The 21,020-nt window shown below is 43.2% G+C and overlaps 1 protein-coding gene across 5 annotated transcripts in view; it reads right to left on the bottom strand.

Annotated features, from left to right (window-relative positions):
• The window catches only part of KCNH8 (potassium voltage-gated channel subfamily H member 8), a 506,682-nt gene extending 494,800 nt beyond the window's left edge, over nt 1-11,882 (bottom strand). For 4 of the 5 annotated variants that reach the window (XM_068236110.1, XM_068236111.1, XM_068236113.1 and 1 more), the window contains exon 1: nt 11,376-11,882. In XM_068236110.1, coding sequence (XP_068092211.1) covers nt 11,376-11,451 — 76 coding nt within the window. In that variant the 5' untranslated portion in view covers nt 11,452-11,882. The remainder of the gene's footprint in view (nt 1-11,375) is intronic. The other variant, XM_068236114.1, reaches the window with a different exon arrangement.
• Between the last annotated feature and the right edge of the window lie 9,138 nt (nt 11,883-21,020).

The raw sequence follows: 21,020 nt of genomic DNA, 5'->3' as shown, positions 1-21,020 counted from the left end.
CTTAACGCACATCATGCAGCACTTTGTAAATATTGCTACATGTTACACACAACGCAACGTGTGCACTGTGAATGTTGCACAGACTTAATATTGCTGTGCGTTAGTCTACGTTAAAACATTTTCTAATGTGCGACTTTAACGTCACACTGTGAAAGAGGCCTAAATGCAGACATGAAAAATTGCTGGTTTCTACAACAAAAAGTTTATTTACAACTGCATTGTCATTTAAGTCCACCTCTACAGAGAGGGACTTTTTAATCCTGCATGGTGACAGGTTTAATTCTCCTCACCTGCCTATACAGTGGTTGCCTGGATGGTAACCCTTTATTGTGAGTATAAAATCATACTTACATTTTCACTTCCATTTTTACTGCATACTACACGATATTGGGCTCTCGATGTCTTCTTTTTATATTTGTATATTTAGGCCCAGGACATACAAGTGCCAAAATGCCAGAAATAAATCCCAGTACAAATCATTTACTACTAGTGATTTTCTTCTGTAATTTGGGGTGTGGATCTCAGCTTGTGATTCAGCTTTAAAGGAAACATCTGGGAAATATAAAAAAAAACAGATTTATTAACCTGGAGCTTCCACTTGCCCCTGGAAGCCTATGTGTCCCTCGCCACAGCTGTGCTCCAAGCAGGTCTCCCAGGGTCCCCTCTATAGCAGCTGCCAACCCAGCCAGGTTGGCAACGCTGCACAAGTGCGAGCATGCGGCCACGCTTACATGGCTTCCACTGACACAGCAACAAAGAGACCCGCTTAAAGCAGAGCTGCAGCGAGAGACACATAGGCATCCAGGGGCTGGAGGAAGCCCTAGGTAAGTAAACAGAGCCGGGACAAGGTCCTCCAGCACCCAAGGCTGAGACACCAAAATGCGCCCCTCCATCCCTCCCACCCCAGCCGTCACACACTGATTGCTATTAGACTAAGAGGCGCCACAGGGCCCACAACCTCCCCAACACCTTAATATCTAGTTATCTGGCTTGCAGTCACTGCCATGTATCCCCTTTTCTTATTTCTTTCTGCTTCAGACACAATTAGGAATGACAGCTGAATGAATTGTGCGCCCCCTCCTACACTGCGCCCTGAGGCTGGAGCCTCTCCAGCCTATGCCTCGGCCCGGCCCTGTAAGTAAATCTGATCTTATAATATTTCCCAGATGTTTCCTTTAAGTCCAAGGCTAATGTTTCACTTTTCCACTCCTAGGCTAACTTTGTTGGTGCCTCCCTTGCTCCCCCCCCCCCTCCCCTTCCATTTACAGCTGCCTCTTTCATATGTAACATCCTTGTCCCTGTTTTCAAATACAGCTCCCTTGGGCAGCATGTCCCATTTTCCATGTGTTGTGCCTCATTTGAAACCTCCCTATACCACTTGCAGCCTCCTCTGTTACATGCAGCAAGCCCTTTTCCATTTGCTCCTTGGGTAGCAGGCTAGCAGCCACCCTAGGTCTGGGCTTTTGAGGTCTTTCCAGAAATCCAGTCCTGCTAAAATCACTATTAGAACAATGATTTGCAGCCACCTGTTACTTCCCATGGAAAAGCATTTGCAACAGGAAATCAGTGAGAAAAAGCAATTTATAGCTGCGATTTATCTCTGGCATTCTGTTACTTATGTGACATTGGCCTGATGTCACTACAAAAAAACGCCTCCTAGCAGACAAAGGCTGTACATTTGAACTTAAGATCTTTTTAATCTTGAATCTTCATACTAACAGCAGCTAGCATCTGAAGCATGTGAAGATCTATGAGTGCAAAGAAAAAATTAGTGAAATCTTTCAAATAATACAGAAATGCAGCTTCCAGTTTTCTCAGATGTTTCCATCTATCCCCATGATTACCTTCTATTAAAGCTTGCACAGAAAGTTGCCACCAATGTGTAGGAGTCTGACCTATATACTTTATGGTTCCAAAGAAATGAGCTACATCAATAGCAAAGCTATCAATAGACACACCAGAGCCCGGTAATGATGGATCGGATGAATCACAACACAGGTACCCTACTGCACTACATTCCTTGAAAGTGATATGTAATAAAAACAATAAAGATTATTAAGACGTGATTAAATTATGTTTCTGATAAACAGCGCTCCTCTGAATTGTTCATTAAACTGCATTTGCATAATCGGCAGACGAGAGGCAAACCTAAATTTACAGTTGTTGTGGAAAATGACCTTATCTATGCCTTAACATTCTCTCTGCTAATGGTTTCCATTTCCAGTGCAGATAGCAAGGAGCCGGTAACTGTACATGTTGTTCTATTCTAAGTAACTCAATAACATTCCTGTCTTGTTTACCAACATTATCTGTACATAAGGGTCTTATCACCCGTTTCCAAATGATCAGATTCCCGCTTGATCACATTTCCCATATCACGTACGTAAATCTTTTACAGCTGATAATGTGAATTGCCAGCTACTGCTAGTCCTTCAGGAAGAAGCCGCTTTGGCAATACAAAACACAAAGGCGCACATTACATGATGATCAAACTTTTGCTGAGGTTGGTAGAACAATAATGTTTATGTATTGACAGCGCTGCCAAGTCTGTAGCATTATGGTACCCAGGTGCACAATGTGTGTGGGCTTCATTGAGCACTGATGTTATATTACAACACAGCAAATTGACACTAAGCCACCCATAGGAGTTTATCACGGCCTGGATATCCTCTAGAATATTGCCAGAAGGCTGGTTTGGGCTTGCAGGTTTCATAAGAGGCTGATGTTCAGGATCATCATTTTTCTATACAGTGTGAAACAATAGCACAACTCCAACAAAGGCATCCATGTTACTCTAGAATTTTCCTTCCTAGAATTTTTATATTTGATTCCATTGTTTTCTAACCTTTACGTTGCTTGCTTTTTTTATTTGTTTACTCAATAGCATGTTCAAGGTTTACTATGGCATAGGCTATTGTGAAATAAAACCTCTCTGAGGTCATGACCACTATCATTATTTAAATTAAATCCTGTTTCATAATACTTGTTACATTTTAAAGTACACCACCAGAAAACAGCTCACAATCATGAATTTGTGGCGTAACTACAATACCTGCTGCCCCCCCCCCCCCCGCCACCCCCCAGCATTTTCACATCCTTTTTGCCCCCCGTTACTGCCCTTCATGGCTTGGGGATCCATCTTACAAGGGTCATAAAACAAGTGTGGCTATCATGATCTTCACACCACTGACAAGTTTTACCACAAAAACACCTGATCTGGAGGATGGTCCCCTGTATCGGAAGAAGATAGGGTTAGTAGTTTGCAAGGCCTCACAGCTCTAGGCTCCCCCTGCAGTCGTTGCTCCCTTATAGTTATACCCCTGCTGGCTAATTGTTTTTTTTTTTTATCATGAATAGAGGGTCCTCCCCAATAGGACTGACCCCAGCCAGTTGGGGACCAGCATTCAAATTAAGCACCTCCCCATTACCCATTTAACAAATGTTTACCCACGATGGCAAGCAAAGTGTTATTGATGTCATATGATCATGTATTTTTCAAGCCAGTTCTGCTCTTCTGTTTGAGGATGGATAAGGGCTAATAATTTCTCTGTCTGTTTATCCCTCTGAAAAAAGAAATATGAAGATCCCTGCCCCATGCATCTGCTTTATCGCTTACCTGTCACTAAATTGACTTGAAATACCTGTCCAACTCCATCTATGCAAATCCCTCACCATAAGATTCCCTCACCATAAGATTCCATGCAGAAATGGCCAATGTTATTAAAAAAACACAATGCATTATTTACCAATTCTGGATCCTTGCCACACATCCACACCCCTGTTAGCGTCACTTGCGGATCGGGGTGTAGATAAGCGTCTGTGTTTTTGTTCCGCATACGCCCCTGTCACTGGTACTGAAAAATTAGACATGTGTACACAAACCTGCATCATCTACTGGCCAGAGGAAGTGGCAAGTTTCATATACCAATGCAGCACCTTCTGGTTGCCAGACTGGGTTAGGAACCAATATTATTATTATTATTTCAAAAATAGCTGTGCTAAATAAACAGGAGGATTTACAGGCAGAGTTGGGGGACTGAGAAAGGAAGTTGTTTATGAATCTTTATATCCTTAATAGCAGAAGCCATTGCTCATATGTATTGTTAATAAGTAGACTGATTATCTTATTTAAGTGTACACCCAGGATACATTTCAACCTGTGCCACTCTAGCTTAATGACTACAATATTATAAAACAGTTCCTGTGTGCATAGTAGCAATCTCACATAGCTGTGATGTATATTACGAAGACAGATTTTAAATCATCAGCTGGTAGATGGACCAATGCTGCTGCTGTTGGTCAATGTGAAAGCTCCATGTACATTAGTGAAAACAACAGACTGTGCCCTTGGCTTGCAGTGACAATTTAATCTGGTACAGCAGGTCCTGGGTTCTTCCTTGTGCATGTCAATGCCTAGTCTCATGCATTGAGAGCATGCAGGCAACTCCTTGAGAGTGAAGGAATTAACAATTACCATTGACTGGCTACCACACTTGTCTGACCTAAATTCAAGCCTCTGTGACATTATGTCTTTGTTAATCTGAGACTGCCAGGTTGCACCCCAGATCTTATACTGTCTAAGAGTTTAATACATTTCTGTTCCAGATCTCAAAGGACACAGGACTAGCTTTCTGCATCAGTTTTTCTACTTTTACTTTGAGGGTGTCTTTGAGCCCTCTGCGGTTTGACCATTTTCATTTACACCATTGTGACATTGGTTAATTTTGAATGCATTACCCAGCCCATATCATTTTAGATATCCAATTTGTTTTCAAGGTGTTCCTTTATGGGTTTTTTTTAGCAGTTTATATTGTAGGGAGTATATACTATTTTTACAATGCACAACATTTTGCCTTATTAGTTTCCTGGTTTGCTGGGTTTTCAAAGCTGACTTCCTGTGCCAGTGTCATATGCAGCTTAATTAAACTGAATGACACAGTGACCTGTCGAAATTCCTCCCCCAACACCTACTTAAAGAGATCCTGTAGGGGGGTCGAGGGAAAATGATTTAAACTTACCCTGGGGCTTCTAATGGTCCGCCGCAGACATCCTGTGCCCTCGCAGCCACTCACCGATGCTTCAGCCCCACCTCCAGTTCACTTCTAGAATTTCAGATTTTAAAGTCTGAAAATCACTGCGCCTGCATTGCCGTGTCCTCGTTCCCACTGACGTCACCAGGAGTGTATAGCACAAGCCCAGTATGGTCTGTGCCTGCGCAGTACGCTCCTGGTGACATCAGCAAGAGCAAGGACACGGCAGCGCAGGTGCAGTGGTTTTCAGACTTTAAAGTCTGAAATTCCAGAAGTGAACCGGAGGCGGGGCCAGAGCATCGGTGCGTGGTTGCGCGGGCGCAGGATGTCTGTGGGGGACCATTAGAAGCCCCGGGTAAGTTCAACTCATTTTCCCCCGACCCCTACAGTATTCCTTTAAGGTAATCAGGGAAGATATGAAATTGGAGACCAGCCCAGTCTGTGCTGCTGAGAAAGACTATTTTTTTATAGCCAGCACTACAGCTAAAATTCAGCAGAGTCTCATTATCAATCCCTGTCTATTTCCTCCCTGGTCTGTATATAATTAGGCATTTACCTTTGCCACCATCCCCAGTGTGTTTATTAAAAAGGTTAAACAAAATAGCACTGATAAATGGTTTCTTATTGCAAGCACCGCAGGTGATGAGAGCTATACGTGGCTTTTTTTATAAAGACACTGGGGATGGTGTATGAAAAATGTAATGATTTATAACCTACTGAAGAGGGAGTAACTGTAGTTGCAGTACTGTCTACAAACATTGCAGTGGGAGGAGGTGGGCTGGGTCAGGTGATATGCTCTGTTCTGGCAAACAAACTCCACCTCCCATGACAATATGACGCTACTGGATGCTGTACAAAGTGAGTAAAACTGGTTCTTTCAATATATATATTGAAAAAATATTAAACATGACACGCAGAAAACTTTGTGCTATTTCAATTAACACATATTTACTATCATATGCACTAGTACGTAATTTGAGGGTGAATTACATTCATTAACATGAACAACACGCTTCACTCAATGGTTCTTATGGATCATTGCTCTTTGCATTGATTTATCAATTCATATTTCAAAAAGTTAGTTCCATAAAGTTAAAAATGGTTCTAGAAAGAGTTATGGCTGGTTGCTATGGGACAGTGTTTGTCAGCACAAAGCAATTAATAAATGTGAGAATATGTAATCGGCCAAAGCGACTGGAGGTTTGAAGTGAAGACAGGTTCACTTAAACTCAGCTCACAATTTAGTAAACCAAGCCCAGGGTGTTTTGTCAGCCACATGACAACACCGTGTACAGTGGTGAACATAGTACCCATTCAGCTTGCTGAGCTCCAAAGATTAAAAAGGCTGAACAGCAACACAATTCATGGATGGAAGGAATACTCTGTGCGAACTCTTTGAGCAACAAAAAGGTTCAGAGGAGTTCATCTCTTGCAACACTGCTTCTGATGACCAACATGAACCCTTTAAAGATGTACCAGACTCTGCAATGCTACAAGATATTCCCTGACTCTAGTACAAGGTGGTGACTGGTCCATATAGAAGAAGTGGAGGCAAAAGTGGTGACCCAACCCAAGTAAAAATGAGTACCTATATGAAGTATTTATACAAACTAAGGTAAAGACAAAGAACAAAGAGGCCGCAACTATTATGTTCACTTCATACCATATATGATACTTTTCTTATTTAAATAATATGTCTACAAATGGTGACCTACTTAAAGTGAATATTTTCCTATTTAAAAACCAAAAAGTCAGATACTTACCTAAGGAGAGGGAAGGCTCGGTCTTAATGAGCCTTCCCTCTCCTCTTCCGGTGCCCGGTCCCGCGCAGGATCCCCCGTGACAGTATTCGACCAGTTCGGTCAAATACTGCCACTTCCGCAGCCGAAGGGAGCTTTCTGAAGCCTTCAGGAGCACTCGGGCTCCCGAAGACGGGCCGCTCCATACTAAGCATGCGCGAGCGCCCTCTATGACGCACTCGCGCGTGCGTAGTATGGAGCCCGAGCCCGAGTGCTTCCAAAGACCTCCGAAGTCCCTGTGGAGGCGGACGCGAACGGGGGAGCCAGCGCAGCACCGAGGACACCGGGAGAGGAGAGGGAAGGCTCATTAGGATCGAGCCTTCCCTCTCGTTAGGTGAGTATCTGACTTTTTGGTTTTTAAATAGGTAACCACTGACTTTAAACACTGTAAATAACCTCACAGTTAATGCCCTGCAATAGGGGATGCAGAGGTTGCGACTCCACTGGAACCCCAGGACCAGAGGCGTCAACTAAGGGCCCTCCTTCATCCATCTTATTAGCTTTTCATTGGTGATATGCTGGTAATGAACACCTCTATATGTGCATTGCATAGTGGTAATCCTTAAAGAGACTCTGACGCCTCCCTAAAATCATGTTTTTATTTTAAAAACCTTTTTAGCATAATTGCAGCAACTTAAACGCTGCATCCCTACGGCTGAAAACTCAATTAATCACCCCTAACTCCCGGGGCAAACATCCACGACTTTCTGGTCGTGGATTTGCTGCCCGGGGAGGCAGAGCTTTAGGCTGTAGCTCTGCCTCCATGCCCGTCAATCTGCGCTGATCACCGCCTGTCCCCCACCCCTCTCAGTAAAAGACGACTGAAAGTGTCGGGGAGAGGCGGCGATCCGTGCAGATTGATGGAGTAGAGGCAGAGCTACAGCCCAAAGCTCTGCCTCTACTAGGAAGCATAAAAACAGGATTTTAGGGAGGCTTCAGAGTTTCTATAAACTTTTTCCTTACTCTACATACACCTCTGTGACACTGCAGCTGTCCTTGGTAGGTTTCGGGGCTCCATATTAAGAATTCTTGTAGGGCCCCATGTAAAAATTGCACTGGGGCCCAAAGCTCCTTAGTTACCCCATTGCTGTACATCTTGGTATTTGGTAATCAGCTGCCTATATCAGGTTTTCAAACCATCCCTTTAACTTCAAACCTTTTCAAAATGATAATACAGACTCTGCTGCGAGTTAGATTCGGTTTTTTAACCAGCCATTGGAACTGTGTAGCTCGGATGTGTCAGTAATTAAAGTGATGGGTTGCCAACCCTGGCCTACACCTACATGCTATGCTACAGAAAAAGGAAGGCTATACATGTAATGCAAATTCACAAAGACAGCCTGAAAACGGAAATTCTTGCTCACTGGTGTAGAGTAATCTGATTGATACATGAGTTCATGTGAACGCTCCCCTCTCTTTACTTTATTCTTGCCTCAGCGGATGAGGGAAATGCCTATTCCACTTAAGCATAACCTTCTTATTATTATGCCCTGATACTTTCTTTTCTCACATTTAAATATTTTATTGTGCTCCGCTTGGTAGCTGTATCTCAGATCCCAGCCACTGGAGTAATAAGCATATGTCATGTTCAAATGAATTAGAGTACTGTTCATTCAGCACTAAACCCTTACTTTAATTCTGATATCCGAATAAAGAGAGGCTTAATGTGCTGACATTGCATCTGAAGTCAAAGTAAAACAGCCCTTTGTGCTATTTATTGCTTTTATTAAAGAGTGAGTTAAATAACCTACAGTATTAGTCAAAAAAAAACCTTACTGTACCAATGCACAGTTTTAATGTATTATATATGTCATAGGAGCCTGTGTCAAAAGTCCCACTTGTGTTGGAGATCTATCAGTTGTATGGCAAGCATATGGGACAAAACATGATAAATGCAGCTGTTGTGTAGTCATCCTTCTCATTATAAAAAAGTATGAATGATTGGCTGTTTTCTTTAAAGGCATAATGAAATTCTAACATCTATGAATGGATGACTGCAACATTTCACAGTCACTCTCCAACTGACAGACATGGCTATTATTTGCTTGTCTTTTGGCATATGTTACAGTACTGTACTATACCTAAAAATAAGTGAAGGCAGGCTACGCTAATCCATCTGCTTAAATTTACCTATGAAAGTAATCATGAGCTAATGACAATGTTGATGTAAGGCTAAGCTCTGCCAGTCGCTTACCAGCCTAATAATATATACGTTTTTTAATGAGTGGTATACTGTAACACCATGCTTTAGGATAGTATAAGCAGTATATTAGGTAAGTGAGTTCAGAAGCCTATCCCAGCTGTCTTTGCCTATGTTTTATTTATCCATTAATAATTTATGGCATAAAAGCCCTACAGCTACAACGAACAGCATATATGTCATGCTATAATAAATATAGTACACTGGGTCATTTAATTACTTCTCACTGCATCATTATTTTTGAACCAAACCTGCCAGATCCTTGACTCTTTCTGCAAGATTTTAGTTGCACTCTAACAAAATTGTTGTAAATCAATATGTGCTGGGTAAAATATCATTTAGGGAGGAAGTTAAGCCTTAAGTGAGGCATATTTGTAGATGAAATCTGGATTCCCCATTCTGCATGGTTGGTCAGAATTATAATTAATTCTCCCTTAGATTAGAGGTTCAGTACTGGATTAGTCTATCATTGATGACAGCATACTGCATCCTTCCAATGTGATATGCTTAAATTAAAAGAGTGCATTAACTTCAGTCATCTCTGCATCATCTAGGTTACAATGAGTAATCTAGAGCTAAAAACAATTCCAATACAGAACTGCACTAACAGTACTTATATTTGGCACCATAGACTGAATGATGAACATGGCAGTTCAAATACATTAGATAAACTCTATAGAAACAAAAGAATCCAACGCTTTTGTAAAACAAAGAAACATCATGAGATTAGTTGGACATCATCAAATACAGCTACAGTATATTAATATAAGTCTTTATTACAGGGTCCCCCATAAACCCCACCTACAAAACAATCTAGGGGTCATTGTAAACTTTACCAATACATTACTGTACCATATTTTATGTCACTGGATGCTTAGTACCAACCAAAGCTCACTACTAGGCACTAAATAAAAAGTTGAATGCATGAAAACCACACAATTTCCTAAGGACTGTCCTGCTTGGGTATTTAATTTCCCTTTCTTGAAAACATTAGTCTTGAGATTATCTTTATTAAATATGTTTTCCCTCCAATCTGCTTTACAGAAGCACTAATCTTATTCCTAGAGAACCAGGGGTTTATCCTCAGGGAATGAATTCACATCCTCACAGATATACAATATCGCCATGACAGCTAGATCTATGTTTATTATTAGGTCGGGTCTTACAAGGGCCTGACCTATTCCAATTTACATCTCTGAAGAGTTATTAATATAATTCCTGTGCTGAATATCCTAGGATGGCTTCCTCTGCACAGCCTATTGTTGAATCAGTCATGAGGAAGGCTATTAGCACAGAACTGTGAGCATGCACAGAGGCAACAAGGGGGGGAACCAGGGAATCTTTCCCTGAAATAGAGTCAGCGGGACAAAGCAGCAGGGGGAACTGATTAATTTCTTTGAAATTGGAGAAAACACCTAAGCTAATAGACTTTACCAATAAGCACAAGTTACAACAAAATAACAATGACAGCTGTAACCCCAACCACACAATAAGCAATAACTGACAGAGCTACTGCTAAAAAAAAAAAACCAAAAAAACTCATTTAGACGCCCAATATTAAATATGGGATTTATATGGATATTGCAAGCAGTACTTTTTTCCAGCCTCTGTACAGCTATAATCTCTCATCTTTTCTCATCTATCTCAACTCCCTATCTGTCCATGCATTTGAGCTCTGTATCTGAGCAACCGAAAACTTCTAAAAGGAACCTTGAATACCTCAATTCATCCCCTGGAAAAAAAATGTAATTAGCGACCATCTACTTTTCCTCCAAGGTTAAACTTGGCTCTGCTGCTCACATCAAATGAAAACTTCTTTGAACAGAAATGCTTTCAAGTAAACAGTGTAATGGGTAACTAATGTGCTGCTTTGGGTCCAGCAGCATCTGCTCGCTGCTAAAATGTAGCCATTCTGCTATACATCCATTAGCATAATCCCCCCAAAAGAATACATTTTCATCAGCGAATAACAAGACCACTGACAGAGAGAGGAGGTAGAAGTGCAGATAGAGAGAACTGCACACGGGAAACTTGATAGAGCTGTCCAGGGTGCTGAAAGGCTCTAACGTGCTATCACACAACGACGTGATCATAAGTGTTTGCTGCTCCTGGCTTTTAAACACACATCAGCAGAAAAATTGAGAACATGCACACTAGTGATTATAGCTTTACAGGCAAAATAAGAAGTAATGTACAAATTGTCACCTATAGACACTAATAAGCACTGTTTAATAGATGCATATAAACTACATGAAAAATACTAAGTTGCAGGCAATTGACAAAGCGATCCCTGGTTACAGTGAAAGCAGGCACACACCTATATCAGAAAGCTGTATAAAGACTTACGTGTCCCGTCGAATCTAGTCGCTATAGTATCTAAGAAGGTGTTCTGGGGTGCTAATAATCCTTTCATAACAGGCATTTTTCCAGCCCGGTGTGTAATTCTCCATCAAAGTTTATAAACAAGGGTGTTTTGGAAGAAAGTGCAGTGGGGGAGGGATGAAATGAGGAAGAGGAGGTGGTGGTGGTGGGTAAGGTGGTGGTAGCAGTGGAAAGAGGAGGGGGGTGCCGTCACTAGTGACTCCTGATTATCCCTGGAGCGCCCAGTCCACCAGAAGTCTGCTTTATCCTGAATGCTGCAGCACAGCACAGCTGTGACCTTCTCCAGCCAGCTCTCCAAACCCCAGCAATGGATTAATGTAATCTCCACAAAATGCCTCTGTATTTGCATTCCCCAAAGCAAAGTTCCCAGACTGTGGTTCCCACAATAGGAGAAAGAAAGGGAGGGGACGCTGGAAACCAAAAAAAAAAAAAAAAAAAAATCCAGGTAACCCCCCTTCTCTGAAAAAAGGTGGAGGAAAATAATCAATACTAGGTGACACTTTTCAATCTTTCAGCAAATCCCTCTACTGATTGGTCACTGTACTGTGGGCTTAAATTGCACCACGGTATTCCACAGAACCGTAACCTGCCTTCCTCAGAGCTAAATTTAGATTCATGCAAAGCAAAAAAGAAAAAAAAAAGAAGAGGAGATTCATGCAAGCGGGGACTTTAGCTAGCAATACAAAAGCAGGAGAGCTGATAGAGAGGAGCTAGCCAGGAGAGCATCTGGGACGTATGATAGCAGAGCAAGCAGACCTTTCTCTATTTAATTTAGCCATTCCTCGTTTGCAAAGACGTTTCCTCCATGCATTTTTCTGTGAGCTCTAGACAATGCCTCGCACACACCTCCAAAGGAAACAGGAGGGATCTTTTGTGTTTCTCTGTAGCGAGTTATCTAGGGCAACTTTGCCAGCGCTGCAGCCACTTCCTCAATTATTTCTAATAAGCCTGGGCATCCTCTCATCATTAGATATACCTCGGTTACATATAGCATTTAATAATGAATGAGTGACGCTGCTCAAAACTGGAGGAAGGTAACGTGCTAATAAATAAGGAAGGAATACCAACTGCAAACTTCACAGCAGCCAGGAAAATGCACATGGATGTAGAATTGCACACTTCCAAGTATCTTTTCTTTTGAATTCACATTCCTACACAATTTAATTCAGACTGTATGAAAATAGCATCAGTGAAGCCTAATTTAAAGGAAATAATCTGTATGGATCTGTGCAATGCCAAACTGTCTATCTCCCTCTCCTCCCTCCCCTCACCTTTCTGTCACTGTGTCTCTTGCTTTTGTTCTTTCTCTCTCTGTACACCTTATCTCAGCTGTGCTTATGTCAGTGTATTACTGCCCCATAAGGGTACACTTGCTTAACCATGAAAGGTTAGACTACAAGAGTCTGGTGTTATCTAGGGGGAATCTTGTCTTCTGTGTTTTCTGTAACATCATCGGACCAAAGCTGACCTGCTGTATGTATGTTATCTCCCATTACAGCATTAAGGTCAGGTTTGAAATCTATGAAGATACACTTTGAATGTGTTTGGGTAGTTCTGGTCTCCTGGGTCTGGAGGGGATATGGGGAAACGGAAGCAGCTGAACAGCAACAGAGTAAAAATGGATCTGATTGACTGGTAATCAGATCAGTTTTCACAGATCTATTTGCCACTTAATTGCCCCTTTGAACCAGGCCTTACACAAACAGGATGTACTGATGCTCAGGCTCAGACTGGGCCACAAGGAACATGGGAATTTTCGCGGTAGGTCCAGCACCTTTAACTATAAATGGGCCCTCCCAGGCACTGCACCGATCAGCAGGAGAGGAGGGGGTAGCAGCGCAGGAAAGGGGGGCTTGGGCACACATGGCAGGGAGGGGGCCCAACTCCCCCCTCCCTCACCTGGGGCCCCACTGTCCGCCACCCCCCCCCCCTCTAGAAATTTACACAATGGTAGCGGCCAGGCAGGGAATTACTTACTTCTCCTGTGTTCCAGGCGCCGGGGATCTGCGTCACTGCACGTCAACTATTCTCAGGCTCTAGGCCAGGGGTCAGGAACCTTTTTGGCTGAGAGAGAGCTGTAAATGCCACATATTTTAAAATGTATTTCTGCAAGAGACATACAATATGTTTCAACCTGGGACAATGCGCATGCGCGGCAGAGGGCTCATGTACCTGTTGCTATGGTGATGTGTATGCAGTTAATTCCGCTGGGCAGTGGAAGTGTCAGACACGTCTTCAGCTTCTCTTGGGTTTCAGCAACATCAGCAATTTCCCCGAAAACCAGACAGGAGAAATATGGACTAACAGCTTGTACAGTTAGCTATCTTACTTGGGGGTTGATTCACTTTGTAGGATGAGATTCCCACACTTTGGCCCAATAGGCTGCCTGTCAAGTGGCAGGCAGCGTATTGGGCCAATCAAAGTGTGGGGATCTTGTGCTACAAAATCACTGGACCTGGCAGGGGCCTGAGTGGGACAATTAAAGCAGCTGTTAATTTTGGGGTAGTGTGAGTAAGTTAGTAGCACATGTTACAGCAGTAGTCTATCTACTTTGAAGATTTTACTTGCGCTGCCACACTAAGCTGCACTGCTTAACCAGTGTAGCTTAGTGAATCAACCCCTACTGATTTGTATGTGAGCCAGATGTAGCCATCAAAAGAGCCACATCTGGCTCTCGAGCCATAGCTTCCCTAACCCTGCTCTAGGCCCTTCATATGATACTTGCCTCAGGCCCTGCATGCTCTAAGGCCACCCAGCATTGCAGGCAGTAGCACCCAGCAAAGCACCCAGCCCTCCCCAGCCAGCCCTGGCTACCTAATACTGATATATATGGGCACGTGGCTACTTAATTCTATTTTTTGGGGAACATGGCTACTTAATTTATACCTAATTTTATACCTAAAACAGGGCCCATTTGCTTAATAAATTATTTTATTTTGACCAGGGCTGGATTTACCATAAGGCACTGTAGGCACGTGCCTACAGGCGCCTGATGATGGGAAGGCGGCTCACTTCCCTCCCCTAGTGCCTCCATCCCTCCTTCCCTATGCTGAGTCCTGAGCAAGATGTAAATGAGAGATTACTCACCAGTCAGGGGCACCACTAGCTACCTAATACTGAGGGTACCTCTGGCTACTTAATGCTAAGGGTCACCTGTAGCTACCTATGATGGGCAAGGGAAGCAATGGAGAAGTGACAGCTTGGCCTGCCTTGTGGTGAGGATCAGCGGGGCTTTGTAGGTTCATGGAGGGTGGAGTCTAGTGTGCCAGGACACCTGTGCCTATAGGCTCCTGTGATGTAAATCTGGGCCAGATTTTGACGCACCTGGCTATTTATTTTGTTTACTGTAAGGCACCTGGCTACTTAATTTATTATTTTATCTGGAGGTGTGTGACTTAATATTTTTATCTATCTTATAATTTTTGACTACTTGATGAATTATCATGAGGCATGTTACTACTTGATTATTTTATCTAAAGTTTATTTTGTCAGACCCACTCTTTGTGAATAACATTGCTACTTATTTTGTGTATTTTTGGGTCTGCCCATGACCCATCATGGCCACGCCCATCTTTCAGTGCATGGCCAGTGCAGTCCAGTGCAGCATGTAGCCATCTCCCTGTTTTAGACTGAGCTCACAATCTATTCCCTACCATAGTCTAATGTCCTACCAAATTAATTATATAGCACTGACAAAATTTCTAGAGTACATGCGTATGTGAGCCCAAATTAGTGGGTGGGGGGGGGAGGCTGAAATTTTCCTGGTGGGCCCTTAGTGTCCCAGTCCGAACCTGCTGGTACTTCCTGTCAATTAGCAGTGGGTGCACATGCATGCCGACTGCTCATTCACGGCGGAACTTACATGTTAATCATTGTTAGTACCTTTAATACATTTAAGAAAATGTGTGATGTAGCCCCCTACTCAAGGCTCATTAACCCTGTCCCTATGCTGGCTGATATTGCCAGAATAACTGAACTGGACAGCATGGAGCTCCACCACCTGAGCAATACCAACCCACGTGGCTCATGACACATAGCTCATGACTTTAATAATGAAGACCACCAGATATTTTTTCCCTTAACCCTCTCAATAAAAGGTAAGGGGGGCGTTTTTGCATCATTGGAACAGCTGGGATCGTTCGTTTTCTGAGTTGTCAAGATTAGCCCTGCCCATTTCATGGTAAATTCTACCTCATTCTACATCTCAACAGTCAGAACAGGGGAGTAACTACAAATCATGGGGCCCCATAGCAAAACATTGTTTGGGATCCCCAATGTTCACAGTCTTTCCCTTGTCTAATCTTGGTGACCATTACAGTCTGGAAGCCCATCTTGCATGGGTCATAAAACAAGTGGGGACATCATAATCTTCACTCCCATAGCAAGTGTAACCACAAAAACACCAGATCTGAGGGATGGACCCCTTTATTGGAAGAGGGTAAGGTTAGTAGCTGGGGCCCCCTCACAGCAGTGGGCTCCCCTGCGGTTCCAGGGCCTGCTCCACTGTAGTTATGCCCCTGAGCCAGAAACTAGTTAATTAAGCCTGCCAATTATTTCCATGAACATACAACAAAGTTTTTTTTTAAAAAGGAAGGTGTTTGTCCTTCTAAAAAAAGTTGAAAATGTAGCTGTTATCAGCGACAGCAGACTTTGCTTACTTGTTTTAGGACTTAATCATTAAATAAAGTTTGCTTAGTGAACTAAATATATAAAATCCAAATGGATGGGAATGGATCCGTTTTGCTCGTTCTGCCAAACGGAGCGCAAGTTTGGGGTGGCTGTGATTTTTCTGGATTGACGCATGCATTGCATTGACCATAACGGAGGGATACCAATAGCTTGAGATAAAAATGCAGTAGCACAGTTCCAACCCAGAACACTACACAGCAGATAAATACAAAACAGTCCAAAGACTTTTTTTTTAAGGAACAGCATTAGTCTTTATACTTCATAAGTAGAAATTCTCCTAGATTGCAATCGGGAAATGTAGACAGGTTACAAAAGGATCCAATTCACAAAACCAAACTACCTGACACGTGTTTCACGACCAAAGGCCGCTTCCTCAGAGGCGCACAAATATATAAATATTAGGTATGACCAGTATTAGAAGACCGCAATCTGAGATGCTGTAAAAACAAATGTGGCACGTAGATGCTCTCTCCTCGGTGATCGAGTGTTACCAGAAAGATGCTCTGAGTGTCTGAGTGCAGTTCTGCATACACCATTTCAGGCAGAGGAGGTATGCTGGGGATACACGATGCGCTTCTGCAGCAGATAGATGGGTTCAATAGATCATTTCTGATATGTCCGATCTCACGTTCGATCGTTTTGCCGCTCATTTTCTGATAGAAGTGAATGGAAAAAGATAAGAAAAAGGAGCGGAAGATAAGAGAATTGAGTGGTGATTAGAGCGGCAAAAATGATCGAACGGAGAATCGAGCGGCAGAAACGCATCGTGTACTACTGGCATAAGGGAGAAAATGACATCAGGATTGGCTTCAGTCTGAGGCAGTAAAGGTAGAAAATGCCTGGAACAGTTTTCTCTTTATTTACTATATAAAATTCACTAAAATCAAAATGTGAACAGTACAATTCATATTTTATGTAAGTAGAACAAGGATTTATCTGTCTATATATATGTTATTTTTCCTGGGCTAGTATGGCTGACCCTTGTTCTTTAGAGGGTGCGCACCAGCTTTTCATACACAAAAGTTCTATGTGTTTGCACTGCAGTTATAGGTGCGCCTCCTGTTATTGGGACAGATCAATCAGGGAAAGTGCAAGCGCTACTGTATTCCACAATTGGTTTCTCTGTTTCCTCACCAATTATCGAATTACTTCTTTGTGTCAGTAGAAATACCTCCACCACACCCAATCAAGCGACACTTAAAGAGAACCCGCGGTGGGATTTAATTATGTTACTGGGGCACAGAGGCTGGTTGTGCACACTAAGATCAGCCTCTGTTGCCCCATGGTGTGCCTCCATGTCCCCCCTGCGTGCCGCTATAGCCCTCGCAGTGCTGGCGACACGCAGCGTGTCGCCAGCACAATGTTTACCTAAGCGCTGTCTGTCAGCGCCGCTCCCCTGCCTCCTCAGCATCGGCGCTTCCCAGCCGTGTCCCTTCCCTCCCACTGATAGGAGGGAAGTGACGCGGACGGGTAGCGCTGATGCGGAGGAGGCAGGGGAGCGGCGCTGACAGACAGCGCTTAGGTAAACATTGTGCTGGCGACGCGCTGCGTGTCGCCAACACTGTGGGGGCTATAGCGGCATGCAGGGGGGACATGGAGGCACACCATGGGGCAACAGAGGCTGGTCTTAGTGTGCACAAACAGCCTCTGTGCCCCAGTAACATAATTACATCTCACCTCGGGTTCTCTTTAAGATATATTCCTGTGGATACTGCATTCCACACACTGTGGGCTGGAGGTAGGTTAGTCGGTTCGCCTACTTAGAGGATTTACTATCAGACAGAACCAGCTGAGGCCACCTGAATGGGAGATAGCCTGTAGATAAAACTCTATGCTGTCTTAAACGCTGTCTGAAAATGTTATGAGTGCAATACCTTTTATACTATTAAATAGTTTTACAGTATTACGTTGTGAGAGGTTTTATTTGAGGTTTTAATGAACTGATCAAGTTTGGGATGGTGAAGTTGGATCAGGTAATTGGATTGACATTGGTCATATAGGCTCGGGGTGACCTGCGAACATCCTAATCTAGTAGGCCCTGGTGGTCTCAATATCTGGTGAGAGTCACCTGATTGAGTGTGGTGATGGTCTTTCTGCTGACGCTAAAAAAGAAGAACTTATGACAATTGCTTTGGAAATAGAGAAACCAATTGTAAAATAGAGTGGCAGTTGTACTGAAGTTTCAATTGTCTTTTATTGTGACCAGTAACCTGTTAAACATTTTGTAGCTTAAAGAGAAACTCCGACCTAGAATTGAAATTTATCCCAATCAATAGCTGATACCCCCTTTTACATGAGAAATATGATGCTTTTCACAAACAGACCATCAGGGGGCGCTGTATGACTGATTTTGTGCTGAAACCCCTCCCACAAGAAGCTCTGAGTACCGCGGTACTCTGGGCAAACTGCCACAACGTAACAATGTTCACAGACAGGAATTAGCTGTTTACAGCTGTCTCTAACAGCCAAAACAACTAGGAGCAGCTACATAACCTGCCCACAGTAAAAATGTCACCATGTAATAAATGTCAGAATGTAAATCGGGGAGAGGAAAGATTTTACAATGAGCAAACACTGACTAAATCATTTATACATAATTATTGTAAAAATGAAGCACTTTTTTTACTACATTATTTTCACTGGAGTTCCTCTTTAAGGGCATCTCAGCTGAGGTAATGTGGAGGCAACCATATTTAATTCCTTTTAAACAATACCTATTGCCTGGCTGTTCATGTGATCCTCTGCCTCTCATACTTTTAGCCATAGACCCTGAACCCTGAAGAATGCAGATCAGATATTTTGACTGATTTCTGTCTGAATTAGCAGTATGCTTTTTACAGGTGTGTAATTCAGATACTACTGTATCCAAAGAGACCAACAAGACTTCCGGGTAACTAGCATTGTTTAAAAGGAAATACATATGGCAGCCTCCATATCCCTCTCAGGGTGTCCTTGAGGCCCTTTTTACACTTGCCTAGCAAGTGTGTGATGCATTATCCTGTTTTGCCACAGGGTAACGCAACAACAATGCACGGCAATGAGGCCTGACACATTTACTGCGGCGGGTTGCGGACGAAGTTCCTGATCGGGAGGCCAAGCCACTGCAAAGTCAACAATGGGCATGCGTGGAATGACGTGAACCCCGGGGATTCCAGTGATGTACTTCCTGTCCAGCAGGGGTTACCTCACTGGGAAAGTTGCAGCGAGGGGTGTCCAAAGGCATGGAGGGTGGCGCTATACATATGACCCTGTTGGTGTACTCTGTTCCAGGGTCATATGAATTACTTTTTTTGCATTGTGATGTGATGAAATGGCACTGCAACACAGTGGCAAGGCACAACGGCCACAGCATCGCACCGCAGCGTAATGGCCAGATGTAAAACCGGCCTCAAGCTCCACAAAACCACAACCCACAAGTTCTGACAGTTCTGTTTTCCCTCAAAGCGATTCCCAAATTCCAATATCTTTTTATACAGTTTCAGTGATACATAAGGTGTGCATTAAACTAAACACACATATACTTTAAAAAGTGTTTGAGGAAATTATTGCATGGGCTGTTTATGATTTTTTTCCAGTGGTCTAGTGTTATCATCTGGCATGTGGTTAATATAATAAGTATAGAAATGAATGTTCACATCAGTGGCGTAGCTAAGGAGCTGTGGGCCCCGATGCAAGTTTTACAATGGGGCCCCCCAAGCACTCTATACATAGCAATTGATACGGCGCACCAAAACCTGCCAATGGCAACTACAGTGTCAGAGGCGCAAGAAGTAAATGGGGAGCAGTTTGTTAATGATTACCACTATTTAAAGTATTTATAGAAGTGATTATTATGAGCACAGGACCAATAGAGAGCTAATACTGTAGTTGAGGGAGGACCCTTCGGGGCCCCTCTGACCCAAGGGCCCCTGATGCAGTCGCTACCTCTGCACCCCCTATTGCTTCGTCCCTGGTTCACATGATGCAGCAAAGGCATTTAGCAGGTCTGGCCAGTTTGGCGCAATAGGAAGGGATAACTATGCTTTTATCCTTCCTGATTTAATTCATGGCATACAACATTTTTTAATCTTCCTTCCGGATGACATAGTACAGTATGTAGCTTGTTACTCGACAACAGCAATTTATGAGGTTACAGTGTTATGAGAAGGAAGGAAAATAATACACAAAGGACCAGCGACGGAGACCTCCGTGTAAAAATAGCAACACCCTTTATCAGCAGTTGAGAAGTTCGTGTCTTTTTCAGGAAGCTGTCTGATTTCCAGCAGAGAGATTTACGGTGTACAGTACAGGGAACAGCGTGATAAAAGTGAAGTAACTGTAAGGCAGCCCTATTTGGTAGGTATAACATAAATCATTTCCTAGGAGAGACCAGTAGCTCAGAGGCAGTTTGTACTCGGAGGAATCATCTGTGTACCCAATGCTGAACACAAAGCTACCACCAAAGCTGTAATTGGCTGCTTTTACTGTGAGGTGGAAGAGATTCCCTGCTACACTGACAAGATGCTGCAGCCCCATGGAACACCTCTGAGGCCAGCGACGATGGAATGCTCTGTCACATTCTGTGCATATTAATCCTCCTGAAAAGCCACAGAGATCCTGGCAAAGGGTTCATTAGAACATCAAATTATTATTTGTGAAGCTGAGTTTGGCTCTGTTACATAAAGGGAAACACTTCAAATGAACTGGATATATAAGAAAGGCATCTAATTTCTTTAAATCTGTTGTCGTAAAATTGATTGCAGCACTGTGTAGGGTGTAATGAGCACATACCTGACGTGCCTCCAGCCCCCCTCCGTCTGCCGCCGTTCTTAGTTTATGCATGCCGGTGTCCGGCGACTTTCCTGAACTTTACCCCGGACATACTGCACAGGGCGTGTGCGCAGTATGTCCTTCCCCCTTCGCTTCTGGCCGGTGCATAGT

The sequence above is a fragment of the Hyperolius riggenbachi genome, chromosome 5, assembly GCF_040937935.1.
Source record: "Hyperolius riggenbachi isolate aHypRig1 chromosome 5, aHypRig1.pri, whole genome shotgun sequence".
Taxonomy (NCBI): domain Eukaryota; kingdom Metazoa; phylum Chordata; class Amphibia; order Anura; family Hyperoliidae; genus Hyperolius; species Hyperolius riggenbachi.
Note: the sequence above shows the minus strand (reverse complement) of the source record. Positions and strands in the feature narration are given on the sequence as shown.